The 13,858-nt window shown below is 54.1% G+C and overlaps 1 protein-coding gene across 1 annotated transcript in view; it reads right to left on the bottom strand.

Moving 5' to 3' along the window:
• Window positions 1-12,035, bottom strand: part of STX1A (syntaxin 1A (brain)) — an 81,714-nt gene extending 69,679 nt beyond the window's left edge. The window contains exons 1-2 of the mRNA XM_009888863.1: window positions 11,958-12,035; window positions 10,729-10,828 (exon numbers count right to left, since the gene is read on the bottom strand). Of these exons, the coding sequence (XP_009887165.1) occupies window positions 10,729-10,828; window positions 11,958-11,978 (121 nt within the window). The 5' untranslated portion in view covers window positions 11,979-12,035. The remainder of the gene's footprint in view (window positions 1-10,728; window positions 10,829-11,957) is intronic.
• Window positions 12,036-13,858: the final 1,823 nt, after the last annotated feature.

Genomic DNA, 13,858 nt, shown 5'->3' with positions numbered 1-13,858 from the left:
GCCAAGCCGAGGAGCTGACAGCATTAGAAATCACTGTAGTTTTCATGCCACAGGGAGGGCAGAAGGGGATGGAGAGGGGATACTGGCTGCCGTAAGCAGACGAGAGAAACTCAGCCACAGGCCAGAGTCAAAAGCAAGCCGTGCCACTGCAACACGTGTCCCCATGCCACCCAGAATCCCACCCACTGGGGCCAGCACCGCAGCCCAGCTTGTGGCCCACTAGAGCAGGGCTTCTCTTCTCCCCTCTCCAGCTTCCATGGCCCAGCTGGCACCAACCACTATGAATCCAGCAAGGAGAGGCAAAGAGAGCCCCAGGACAGCCCCATGCCTCCCAACATGGAACCCAGCCCGCTGAACCCAGCACTTGCTGGAAGAGCCCCAGCCTGGCCACCCCACCAGCCAAGAATGGCTAAACTTGTCCAGCCCGTGCTGCAAGGGGCACAGCTGCCATATCCCCTCTCATTTTTGCTCCTTTCCCTTCTTCCTCCCTCTTTCCAACTTCCCCAGGACAAACACCTCAGGCTGCAGGAGATGGCAGGCAGCCTTACCTTGCAGGCAGGACGATCAGCGCAGCACACCGCAGCTCTGGCATGGCTCAGCTTGGCTCGCCCACCCGCCTGGACCTGCCTCTGCACCTGGCCTGGACCTGGTCCTGGCTCAAGGACCAGCCAAGGCTGGTAAATGTAAGGGGAGGAGACACAGAGGGAGCAGGGACAAACTCACACACAGGCAAGAGAAGCCAGCGGAGAAAGATGTGAGGGTGCAACAGGCAGTGGGGCTGGAGGCAGTGACGGCCCAATGTCCCCTCGCCCTCAGGGCTGCTCGCCTCCTGCCAGTTGCTCTGTCCCAAAACCCTCGGGACACAGGAAGAATGGGGGCTGCAGTACCGTCCCAGGGCTACACTGCTCACAAGCTCAAGAAGTGGGCCCATGTGACCCTCATGAGGTCCAACCAGGCTATGTGCAGGGTCCTATACATGGGTCAGGGCAACCCCCAGTACCAGCACAGACTGGGGGATGAAGGGATAGAGAACAGCCCTGAGGAGAAAGACTTGTGGGTGAAAAGCTCAACATGAGCCAGCAATGTGCGCTGGCAGCCCAGAAAGCCACCCACATCCCGGGCTGCATTCCCAGCAGTGTGGCCAGCAGGGCGACGGGGGAGATTGTGCCCCTCTGCTGCGCTCTGGGGAGACCCCCCTGCAGTGCTGCCTCCAGCTCAGGTGGTCCCAACAGCAGAAGGACACAGACCTGTTGGAGCGGGGCCAGAGGAGGCTACAGAGATGCTGCGAGGGCTGGAGCCCCTCTACTGGGAGAGTTGGGGGGGTGGGTCAGCCTGCAGAAGAGAAGGCTCTGGGAAGACCTTACGGTGGCCACTCAATACTTAAAGGGGGCTTATAGGAAAGATGGGGACAGAGTTTTTAGTAGGGCCTGTTGTGATAGGACAAGGGGTCATGGCTTTAATGTAAAAGAGGGAAAATTCAGACTAGATATAAGGAAGACATTTTTTACACTGAGGATGGTGAGCCCCTGGCCTAGGTTGCCCAGAGAGGTGGTGGCTGCCCCATCCCTGGAAACATTCAGGGCCAGGTTGGATGCGGCTCTGAGCAACCTGGTCTAGTTGAAGATGTCCCTGCACATTGCAGGGCGGTTGCACTAGATGGCCTTTAAAGGTCCCTTACAACTCAAACCATACTACGATTCCATGAAAATGCACAAAGCCAAGGAGCCACACGAGCTCTCCTGTGCTACGACAGCAGAAGCAGTACCTCCACAGCAAGGACAGGCTTCTGCTCCAAAAGTTACCTCCTTATTGCCCACAACGCAAGGGGCTCTGAGGTGCCATGGGATGCACAGCTCAAAGGAGATCAAGTTTTTCAGCAAAAGCTGCACCTTGTGATAGTGATAACACATCTTCCAGGAGTGCCACTAAATGTTTGGTCTAAATTAAGACCAAAATAATTACAAAGCAGCTGATTTTTATTCTTTTTTTATGTTGCCATGAATCAGACTACAGTTAATTGATATATACTCTGCATTCGTTCGGTGTTGTGGATCACCCAGCGTTGTTCAGGGTGACAGAGCAGACAATAGGTGCTGGCAATCGCAAAGCTCAGGCATGTAGGGGGGCTGCACAGCTGCTGCACAGTAAAAGGGAATCTCACCTGGACTAACACATGGCACATCAAGGGGACACAAAAGAAAAAGCCACATGGGCACAACGGAGAGAGGACAGAGATGTCCCAGGCACCCTCGCTGCAGCGTTGGGATGATGCACAGCAAATCCATGCATCCTATTCCCGTGGGCAGCACCTGAGGGCTGGCAGCAGGTGCCACCATGCCAGGCGCGACGCAGCTGCAGGAGCCTCAGACAGGTCCATCCTGAATGGTGGCAGTGGCCACGGAAGGTGAGAACCAGCACGAGCATCCCTGCACCCACACTTGCCCCTGCTCCGCCTGCACCCTACGACACCTGCTGAATCGGTGCCAGGAGGTGCTGGGCTGGTTTAGCGCTGAAGCGAGGCATTTCACCAGCTTGTTCCCCAGCTCCACTAGGGATCCCCCGGAGACACCAGGGAGGACTGGACTGTCCACTCCCTGGACAGCCATCTCCACAAACCAACGTAGAGCCTCACCTCTTCCTCACAGGCAAAGGTGCCACCACGACCCACCAACCCTCACTTTGTCCATCTCCTTCAAACACTCATAACCTGCACGTGCCTAGGCCAAGCACCCACCAGCCAACCACAGGAAGCCCTGACCCATCCCACACAGACAGACCCCAACTTCCACAGGGGTAGCAACATGACAAGGTAAGAGAAGGGCAACCCAGTCTGAAAAGCTCAAGAAATGATGACCAGCAGCAAGGGCCCCCCAAAAATCCTGAAGACCTCACGCCCCAGGGTACCCCAGCCCTTCAAAACCAGAGCTGGGGCAGGCGATGGGGACAGGGAAGGCAGGGATTGCGCTAAGCCCTTGCAAAACAATTGAGCTGCTGTGTGGACCTAACAGGATGACGCCAGAAGGGCAAATAGCTATTTAAGCTAAATATATTTGTTCTTGGGATGATGTTGGTATGTAAATCGATCATAAATAGACTCAGGCTGGAAAACAAGAATTACCAGGAGAAGAAACCAAACTTGTTCAAGATGGAGCTGGAGAAATACATGAAAGGGTGACAAATGCATCTCTCTGTGACACAGAGACAGGATGCAGCCACCCGAGGCAGTCCCTGAGCATTGCCGTAATGACCACGGGCATCATCAGTGCAGCTCTGCTCAGGATGCCCAAGCCACACGAGGTGTTGGAGCCACTCTGCAGGAGCTCCTGGACCTCCGTGGGGGGCAGAGGAACCTCCCGTCCCTGCACCAAGCACCCCTTCAGTTTCTCCATCTCACACCAGGTTTGCTATGCCAGGCAGTGCCAGCAGAGCCACAGGGCCATCCCCTGCCACGGCTGCACCGAGCACAGGGTGCAAAGACAGCCTGAGAACACCTTCCCTTAGGGACCTGCCCAGAGGAGGAAGAGGAGCAGGACACAGGATGCAGGATGCTGAGAGACAGGGCAGCATATGGCACCTGCTACTCACCAGGCCCAGGAGCGCCTCTGTGCCCTCCACACATGCCACTGCCAGCACAACAACGTGCATCTTTGCCACAATGCAGCTTCTTATTTCAGTGTCAACTCACCTGCCTGAAAGACATGGCGGGAGAAAGCAGGCAGGCAGCAGGACCACTGTTCTCAGCACTGCATGCAGCAAGGACCATTACAGGGGAGGAAGATGGGGCTCCCCACCCCTCCCCACACATGCAGGGCCCAGTGAAGTGCGTGCTCTGGGTCCTGCAGCTAGCAGGCAGCTCTGCTGCCACGCCATACCCAGCCAACCTCAAGGAGACTGAAGAAACACCTCTGTTGGTGGGGACCCTGCCATCTACAACCTGCATTGGTGTTCTCCCCATCCCCAGCGCTGCTCTGGGAGGTATGGTGAGCAACCAGAATTGTCCAACCTCCCTGGGCCACTCACAATCTTACATCCATCAGATTGACTCCACACCTTGCCATCCAACCAGGCCAAGTGCAAGGTCCTGCACCTGGGTCAGGGAAACCCTCAGTACAGACTGGGGGATGGAGGGAGGGAGGGGAGGAGGGATGGAGAGAGCCCTGTGGAGAAGGACTGGGGGAGACGGGTGGATGACAAATGGGATATCAGACGGCAATGTGCACTCGCACACTCGCAGCCCACAAAGTCAGGCGTCTCCTGGGCTGCATCCCCAGCAGTGTGGCCAACAGCGAGAGGGAAGGGATGCTCCCCCTCTGCTCCGCTCTCCTCACACACCCCTGCAGCACCACCTCCAGTTCTGGGGTCCCCAGCACAAGGCAGGAGTGGACCTGGGAGAGACGGGCCAGAGGAGGCCACCAAAATGCTCCAAGGGCTGGAACACCTCTGCTCTGGAGAAAGGCTGAGAGAGTTGGGGTTGCGCAGCCAGGAGAAGAGACAGCTCCGCACAGACCTTACTGCGGCCGCTCAGTACTTAAAGGGGGTTATAGGAAAGAGAGGGTGGTGAGACACTGGCACAGGTTGCCCAGAGAAGCTGTGGGTGCCCCATCCCTGGAGGTGTTCAAGGGCAGGTTGGACAGGGCTTGGAGCAACCTGGTCTAGCGGAAGATGTCCCTGCCCATGGCAGGGGGGTTGGACTGGGTGATCTCTGAAGGTCCCTTCCAACCCAAAACTGTAAGTCTATCCCTGCTTCAGGCTGAGAAGCTGGAGCTGCCTTTGCAATGCCCCTGTACTGCACCGAGGATGAAGCCCGTAGCCCTGCCTGCAACAAAATCCTCACTTGACCAGGCCTGAGCGGGACACAACTGGGGCAGGGGCAGCACTGATGAGGCTGCTGATGTGGGTTGAGAGCAGTACGGTGCATGCGGGGACATGCTGCTTTTCTTTCTGTGTCTGAGACATACCCGGACACCCTTCATCAGCTCCTTTGCTCTGCAGGGGCTGCACTTGCTTCACCACAGCTTTGGCTCCTCTCACCTCCATTTCTGAGGTCTACTGAAGTCCAGGGAAGCCAGGAGAAGCAGCACAGAAGGTGGAGAGCAAAGAGAGGCCCAAAGAACAAAGTCAGGCTTTTCATCAAAATCCTCAATTGTCCTCTCACATGGTTCCTCCCAAAAGAGCATCACAGGAGCCTGAGCCTGAAGCCCCCAGTGCAGCATGATTGCAACTCCTGGTCTTCAAGGAAACCTCCTCTCTGCCCTGGTGGGACCAGGCACCAGGGGGAATACTCTCCCAGAAAAAACACTGCACAGAGGGAAACAGAGCTAAGAGGGCACAGAAAGCAGTGCTCGAGGACGGCAGCTCCAGCGAGAACCAGCTGCAGCCTCCCTTCCTCCTGGGAGCGCCTGAGCAGCATCTCCTCTAAGCAAAGTGTGCTTCCAGCTGTGACACCTACCAAAAGGACCTGGTGAGTAGCAAGGTTACGCTTACACGAAAGCACAGAGCTTGCTCAGAGACGTCTAGCTGAAGCCTAGGCACCAAGAAAACTCCAAATTGCCTTTTTAGCACTGGGCAGTGTTGACTCAACGCATTAGACAGAGGTGAGCAGCTATGATTTGTCTTTCTTGACCACCTGACACATCTCTCTGCCAGGAGATGGTCTGCTAGGAATTACAGTGGCCACTCTCCAAATAACTCAAATCTCCTCCATGGAGAGCCTAAACAAAGTCACCCGGGACCTGTGCGCTGGTGTCCAAAGCCACCACCACGAGTCTGCACAGCTTTAATTATGAAACAAGCATACACACAACTGAACCGCCTCATAGAGGAAGTTCATAGAGAGTAGAGCCATAATGGGCCTGCTTTCAAGTCTGAAATATTTACTGGGTCTTCCGAAGCCTGCAGAGATGGACTGAGCTCAGAAGCTGAAAGACATGACTTCATATGTGAGGATTTATGTTCCCAGGGGCAATTCATTCAGGAACAGCATCCATTACATGATGCAGTGCCGAGGAGTGGCAGAGCGTGGCCGCGGGGGGGGACGGGGACGGGACGCGATGCACGGAGAAGACGAATGGCACAGACTAAGTCCTTCCCGACCTCTCCAGGAAAAAAAAAAAACCCAAACAAAACAAAACAACAAACCGCACATCATTTCATTCCTGATTGGCAACTTTCCAGTCAAAGCCACCTCCTCTGGGAAGTGGCTCAGAGAAAGGACCAAGGACAAACAACCTGCTTCAAGCACCAGGAGCGACAACAGATGCAGCAGCTCACCGGGAAGGATTTTAGGAACAGGTTTACCAGGAGCTGTGACTCAAATAAGGAGTTAGTAGCAGCAATGGCTCTGACCCGAGGACGAATACAGCCCCTCAGCCGCTCTGAGCCCACCCATGTCCTGACATAATGCTGCCCACCCTGTGGTGTGGAGCTGCTCAGTGGGGAGACCCTTCCCGTCCACCTGCAAATGGGCACCAGCCCGCCGGAGCTGCAAGGTGCAGGCAGGCAGGGGGCTGCCACCCTGCCGGCACGACGGCAAAGCCAGCCAGCTGCCCACCCACCGGTGCCAAAATAAGCCCAGGCAGCAGCAGCAACGTGGATCTGAGAACAGCCTGTGCAGCAAGAAGAGGGATAAGCAGGAAGGGAGGGGAGGGATAAGCCCCTCTGTGCGACACAGATCCAGCCCAACACCTCCACCCCACGCCAAGCAGGTAGGTAAATCCAGGTCTCCCATAGACACCTGGACCTCACCTTCTCCTGCAACAGCAGAGTACGTGCAGGAGAGCACCAAGGACTCGATCTGCCTGAGCAAACAGTCATATAAGACACAGGGTTCCAGTAGGATTGTACCTGTGGAGTCTCTCTCTTTTATCAAGAGACCCTGAAAAAGCAGCAAGCAATTCAGCCAGTTCAGCCAACTCAGCCAGACACTGTACGTCCATCCATCCATCCCTCCCTCCTTCCCTCCTCTCAGTGCTCAAATGGCAACTCCAACCATGGTTCATCCATGTCCCAAATTACCAGGCCAGGTCTGTCTTGATCTTCTGAAGCCCCACTCCAAGGTCCTCCAGCTCTACGAGGGACTTGCTAGTGGTGTTTAAGGAGTTTGTATCTCTTGAAGGAGGAACTGCACCACACCAAACTGAGCTGCGCTATGCACAGCACATTTGCCTCCTGACAAGAATGAGGAGTCTATGTCTTTCTTCTGATATCCTGGAGGCTGACTACCTTTGTAGTGGGGGTTTCACATGATGCTAAAGTGCTTAGAGACCACTAAGAAATAACTGAGGTTCTGTTCCAGAAGGGACAAGCAGCACCCCAAATCCCCTGTGAGTTTGGCCCCAGCATAGAGCAACGTCTTGCCTTGACTGTCATCACAGGTGTCACTCACTTGCCATGTTAAAAAGCAAACACTAGTCAGCACACACCAAGACCAGTCTTTCACCACCTCCATTTTAGTGCCCCTTGGCTGCATCCCCCTCTTATGCCTCTTGGAAACATTGCTTCTTAATTTCCAAACTAAGCTCAGTAAATTCACTTCCCTGGGTTACAAGCCTTTGCATTAATTACCAGGTTCTCCACGGGCACAGGAGCACAGGGAGGCGGAGTGGGGGCTGCCAAGCACTGGGCCAGCACCCACCATTCCCCACTTCACTGCCTTCACCACTATGGGGCCCTGCACTGCCTCCATTCCACCAAAGCACAGTACTGAGCTTCAGCCAAGGTTAACGTGGAGGTTAATGCCATCATTGGTTGAACTTCTGCCACAGTTCGTGCATCTCAACCAGGGGTTGAAGGAGCAGATGGACACGGAGTGATGCTGCTCTCTGTCTGGCTGAGTCTCTGGGAAATGGAAAAGCTACAAGTGAGTTATCATCAGTTATCACAGAATGGTTTGGGGTGGATTGGACCTTTAAAGATCACCCAGTCCATCCCTGAGTTATCCCAAGAGCTGACCCACGGTCCCATAAGACAGCACATGGCCTGCTCTTACAAGTCAACATGAGTTTAATGCCTCTCTAGATCATCTAAGCAGATCCCTGCAGCTATGCCCAACATTGTCTCCTGTCCTGAGGACACTGAGGATCATTTCCAACACCCCACCCCCAGGTACCGAGGGACAGAAGGGAGCAGCGCTCAGAGGGGGTGAACGTCCTGCCCCAGCAATGCTGGCACATGGGGTGCTGCCACAGGAACACAGCTGAGCTGACACCACACCACCTGCAGTCCCAGCACAAAGCAGCCTGGGGGAGCTGGAGGCTGGTCTGAGATAATACCCGGCATCCACCCAGCTGAGAGGGGTCAGTTGTAGTGAAGCAGCTCTTGCCGATTTGTGGCAATGCATCTGTGAGGAGTGGGCCCACGCGAACCTTGGGAAGTTCAACCAGGCCAAGTGCAAGGTCCTGCACCTGGGTCGGGGAAACCCCCAGTACCAGCACAGACTGGGGGAGGGAGGGAGGGAGGGAGGGATGGAGAGCACCCTGTGGAGAAGGACTGGTGGGTGACAAATGGGATATCAGACAGCAATGTGCACTCGCAGCCCGCAAAGCCAAGTGTCTGCTGGGCTGCATCTCCAGCAGCGTGTCCAACAGGGAGAGGGAGGGGATGCTCCCCCTCTGCTCTGCTCTCCTCACATCCCCCTGCAGTGCCGCCTCCAGCCCTGGGGTCCCCAGCACAAGGCAGATGTGGACCTGGGAGAGACGGGCCAGAGGAGGCCAACCAGGGGGTTGGACTGGGTGATCTTTGAGGGTCCCTTCCAACCCAAACCACTCTGCAATTCCGTGAGTCTATCTACCATTGAGTACTTGATCAGCCCCAATGCACCTCCTGGACACACCACAATATTACAAAGCACTAATTTCTCAACAAGGTGTGTACTCTTCTTTTGCTGCCCAATCAGTTTTTGGCATTATACACTGAATTTTCTACAACACCAAGGTAACACTGTAATACATAACCAGAAGCACTCCCAACGTCCTGGATGCTTCTGGAAGTCACATCAATGTCACAGTATCTTGTTCTCTACAGATCTGACTTTTAAATAGATTATTATGCTTTTAGGCCACGAGTGCCCTTTGCAGCCTGAGCTCTGGCTCAGCCCCGAGCGGACACCGTGCTGATGCATGCTGTATGAGCCCAGCAGCCAGAAGCAAAGCAATGACAGCTCTTCCCTGAAAACACCCAAACAGAAACACTGCAAAATCTTACAGTGCAAGCACAGACCAAAAGAGCCTAGGGGATGACTGAGCAACAGTCTGAGACACGTGAATTCCCTTGAGAAAATCCCTCACTTCCAGGCTCGGCCAAGTTAATTTGAGCTGAGGAGCAGCTGCCAGGAGAGGTGAGTGTGAGAAAATTTAGGAAGAACCAAGTTCTTCCAAACAATTAGCAGTATGTGCTGATTTGACATAGGGCTGGACACCAGAAAATGTGCGTACAGACAACCTCCTGGGACCTCTAGAAACAATTCACAGTCGGATACAAGCAGACATGGAATTGCACTGGGCAAATGAAGAGAAGTGGATGGGGGGAGGGTGGATGGCAAGACAGAGACCTAGTCTTAGCTTTCCAGCCCCCTAATCACACCTTTGTGCCAGGGCCACTGCAGCCTGGAGGGAACAAGCAGCATTCAGCTCCTAAGCAGTCACCCACTGGCCCATGAAGGCAACACCTTTGCCAACGACAAAAGCTGCCAGCAGCTCGGAGCCATCCTGTGTAGTCAACCCCTGCAACCACCAGCCCTGCGACCACCAGCACCATGAGGAAGGTGGGCGAAGGAGAGCCCGCATGGGCTTACAGCAAGACTGAAGGACAGAAGATGTTCAAAAGATGTCTCTCAGCAGGTAAGCCTGTCCAAGTGTCCAGCCCCACCGATAAGCAGCTCTACTCAGCTGTGCTCACCCCTGCTCTTCCTCAGCACCTTGGTCCCGCCTGTTCCCCAACAAGGGGTTTGCAGACACCAAAGCTGGAAAGCCCCTGCATTAAGGAAGCCCAGCTGACCCCACCAGCCCCAGGTGCTCTGCCAGTACCAGATCCTCCAGCTCCCCAGGGACATGCACTGCTCGCACCTGGGGACATGGGAACTCATCACCCACAGCTCTAACTCTGCCAGATCCTGCAGACTCCCAAATGTTGCCACGTCTTGGGCGCTGCTATACTTAACTTCTGTTCCTGGCAACAAACCTCTTCTCAGGAACACAAGACTGGGGAAGAAAACAGCAATACATCAGTAAGGTCCAGAAGGGACAGACTATTTGGCCAGTCAGCAACAAAATGTCCTTCAGGACAGAGAGGACAGCGTCACAGGTGCACACTGTGGGCTCAAAAGAAGAGCTGCACCGTTTCTGGGCCAAGCAGGCAATGCTCAGCCTGTTCTGCAAGTGCTGCCTCATCCACACACCCCTTCCTGGCAGCCTGGGGCAAGACCTGCATAAAAATAGCCATTTGCTCTTTTCAGCTTCCACGTTGCCCCATCCTTCAGAAATTCCACTCCAGCAGCCTCACTGGACCTTCACCACCTCTCAACGTCAGAAAGTCATCAGCCATCCCTCCACCTCCTTCCCATGCAGGTCCCAGCCCTCCCTCACTGTGGCCATCAGCCACCTCAGCAGCTTGTGGCTTTCCAGCCATGGCCACCTGAAGACAGGAGGACTTCTGTCTGACGCTGTCCACCCCACAAGCGGCCCAGCCCAGCCAGGTGCCTGTGGGGACGCAAGCAGATCACGGCTCACTCACTCTCATCAGGGTTGGGCGAAGCAAGAATGGCGCTGTGCTTCCTCTTCACTTCCTCCACGTTCTCTGAAATTTTATCGATGAACCCTCGAATTTCTTCCACCTGTGGGGATGGACAACAAGACAAGTCTCCTGTGAGAGGCCTGGACTTTTGGAAAGGGGAGGGATTATTAAACCCTATCCCAAAGCAACCATGACACATCTGAACCACAGCAAATGTCCTCCTGGACAAATGTTTTCCAGCTGGATCCTCAAACTGCAGGACCGCTGTGAAATCAAACCTTCCACGTCACAGCAGTCAGCTTTGCAGTCACAGGAATGTAATACAAACACTATGTCCTGTATCCTTTGTGATGCACTGAGAAACATTTGGGATTTATTTGAATTAGCATCAGATCTGAGAATATTGCTGAGGTTGCTGAAGCCAGGCTTGGTCCTCGCTCAGTCCCCATGGCTCTTTGCTGCAGGGGCTCAGAAGCCCACTTTGACCCTCACGCATACACCAGGGAAGCCAAATTTGCAGCAAATCCACACTGGCATGTTCCTTGCACTCCTGTACTACAAGGAGACGTGCCAGTATAGCCAAGAGGGGGAACCTCTACTTGTGTCCTCTGCCTGCTGGGCTGCCCACCCTCTAGCTCTGTCTTCTCCTTCAACTCACACCACCACTTTGCTCATCTTCCTCCATCTGCACATCAGATTTTTTTCCTTCCCCACTCCATTGCCTGCTCAGACACATTTTAACACCCCCTACACACATGCCATGCTAAGGGTGTGCTAAAAATCCACATGCAGATCTTACAGCCACCCACATGCCAGAAGACAACCTCTTGTTTGGTAACGAGAGGCACAAAATTAAATCAATCCCATGCAGAAACTGCTACTCTGCAGAGGTGCTTTCAGGAGAGGTTTGAGAGCTGGTCCGCTTTAGTGGCAGGCTGGAAGCAGGCAGGCTGCAAGGCTCACCCACTCCGTTTCTGGTGGAGGAGGCGGCACAGCAAAGCATCCATAGGGCCAGGTAGGCCCACAACAGTCTGCTTGGAAGCCTTCTTCCTGCTAACGAGCACTCTGAGTGTAACCCCCGAGGACCCCAAGCACCAGCGGCATCAGCCAGGGCAGGACCTCCACCCTCACCTGTGGTGGAAGCCCGTACCACAGCCCTTCAGCCTGCTCCAGTGCTGAGACAGGTCTGAATGGGCTTTAAAGCTGCACTAGGGAAACAAACCCCTCACCTGCTCAAAGAACTCATCCATGAAGCGGTCCCGGTCCACACTGACGGTGACTTCATCATCATCGTCACTGTCCTTCGCCTGCAATGACACAGAGAGAGGCATCAACAAGTGCTTCCTGCACAGTTTGCAGCTCCATTTCAGGAGCTCCTCAAGGGCATCTTCCCCTTCTCCTTTGCTCACTTGCTCCCAGGAGCTGGGACAAACACCAGCCAGAGCATGGGATGTGCTGGTCGCTTCCACACCAGAGCACTACAGACACCAAGAGTGCACTACGGTCACCAGCTCCAGCAGTAGAAGCACAACACTAAACACCACCGCAGCCAGCTGCCACACCACGTGGCCTCCCATGGCAAGCGCAGAACAAGACTAACATTTACAAAGACTCGCATTTACAGAGTGGAGGGGCGAACTTAATGAGCTACACTCAGCTGTGTGTGAGCACAACAGCTCTGCTAACAGCAGTGATGGGAAAACACATGGGATGCTGCGATAGGAAAGCACGAGGGATGCTGTGGAGTGCAGGAAAGATGGGAGAGAACAGAAAATACAACTAGTAAAGCCACAGGAAGCAAATGAGGGGTTGTCCTTGTCTGCAGCAGTGTGTGTGTCACTGTCACCAGAGACAAAAACACCTCCCATCCCACTGAGGCAGAGGACATGAGCTCGCAGGGGAAGGAAAAATTACAGTCCTTTGTATAAAGAGACATTTAAAAGATTATTATCCAAAGCAGATACATGATGGAGGGAAATGGAAAATTAATGGGGTGGAAAAGTTTCTTCTTACTCCATCTTCACTAGAGAGAAGGAGCCCATGGGATGAAGATTTAAGAGAGAGGATTGTCTCTGCCCATCTTGTAACTGTCCCACATTTTGCAGACGGTTACACATCACCCCGTGGCCCCTTTGCACTTAGCCAATACAGTCTCCAGAGAGATGCCTCTTACCTTGAAATAAGTGAGATGAAATACCTACCCCTCTCCCTAAAATTGGCTTTTCAACCTAGGGTGACTGATTTGGATGGAGTCACTCAGAGGAGACCACAGCTTTCAGCCTCGCCCCTGCTTGTGGCACCCTTTGCTTTGGTAACCACTTTACAAATGGCTTATCCAAGACCTGGAGACTCGAGAGCTACCACAATTCAAGGGAAAATCTCACCTTGACAAGGAAAACCAGGCACATTGCTGCCCTGACTCATCACTCTCTGGGAACAAAGAAGAAAGGTTCCCTGAAGCCAGGAATTCAGAATTTGGGCCATAGCCAGGCCCCACACCAGGGCTCAGTAGGCAGGAGCTGCCTGCACAGTGAAGCTGGGGCACAGCAGGGGCTGCCAGCCCAGGAATGGTTGATGCATTTAGATTTTGATGGACCTGGGCGAGATCAACCTGTGGATGAGCACCTAGAGCTTTCTCCTGCTTTGACTTCCCCACGTTGCTAAAAATACACCATCGTGCTGGGAATATGGACCAGGAGAGAGGTCAGTGGCCCCCTGCCTGCACAGGCACAGAAACATAGAATCATGGAATAGTTTGGGTTGGAAGGGACCTTTAAAGGCCATCTAGTGCAACCGCCCTGCAATGTGCAGGGACATCTTCAACTAGACCAGGTTGCTCAGAGCCGCATCCAACCTGGCCCTGAATGTTTCCAGGGATGGGGCAGCCACCACCTCTCTGGGCAACCTGGGCCAGGGGCTCACTATCCTCAGTGTAAAAAATGTCTTCCTTATATCTAGTCTGAATTTTCCCTCTTTTACATTAAAGCCATGACCCCTTGTCCTATCACAACAGGCCCTACTAAAAACTCTGTCCCCATCTTTCCTATAAGCCCCCTTTAAGTATTGAGTGGCCACCGTAAGGTCTTCCCAGAGCCTTCTCTTCTGCAGGCTGACCCACCCCCCCAACTCT

The sequence above is a fragment of the Charadrius vociferus genome, unplaced genomic scaffold (assembly GCF_000708025.1).
Source record: "Charadrius vociferus isolate BGI_N301 unplaced genomic scaffold, ASM70802v2 scaffold636, whole genome shotgun sequence".
Classification (NCBI taxonomy): Eukaryota; Metazoa; Chordata; class Aves; order Charadriiformes; family Charadriidae; genus Charadrius; species Charadrius vociferus.
Note: the sequence above shows the minus strand (reverse complement) of the source record. Positions and strands in the feature narration are given on the sequence as shown.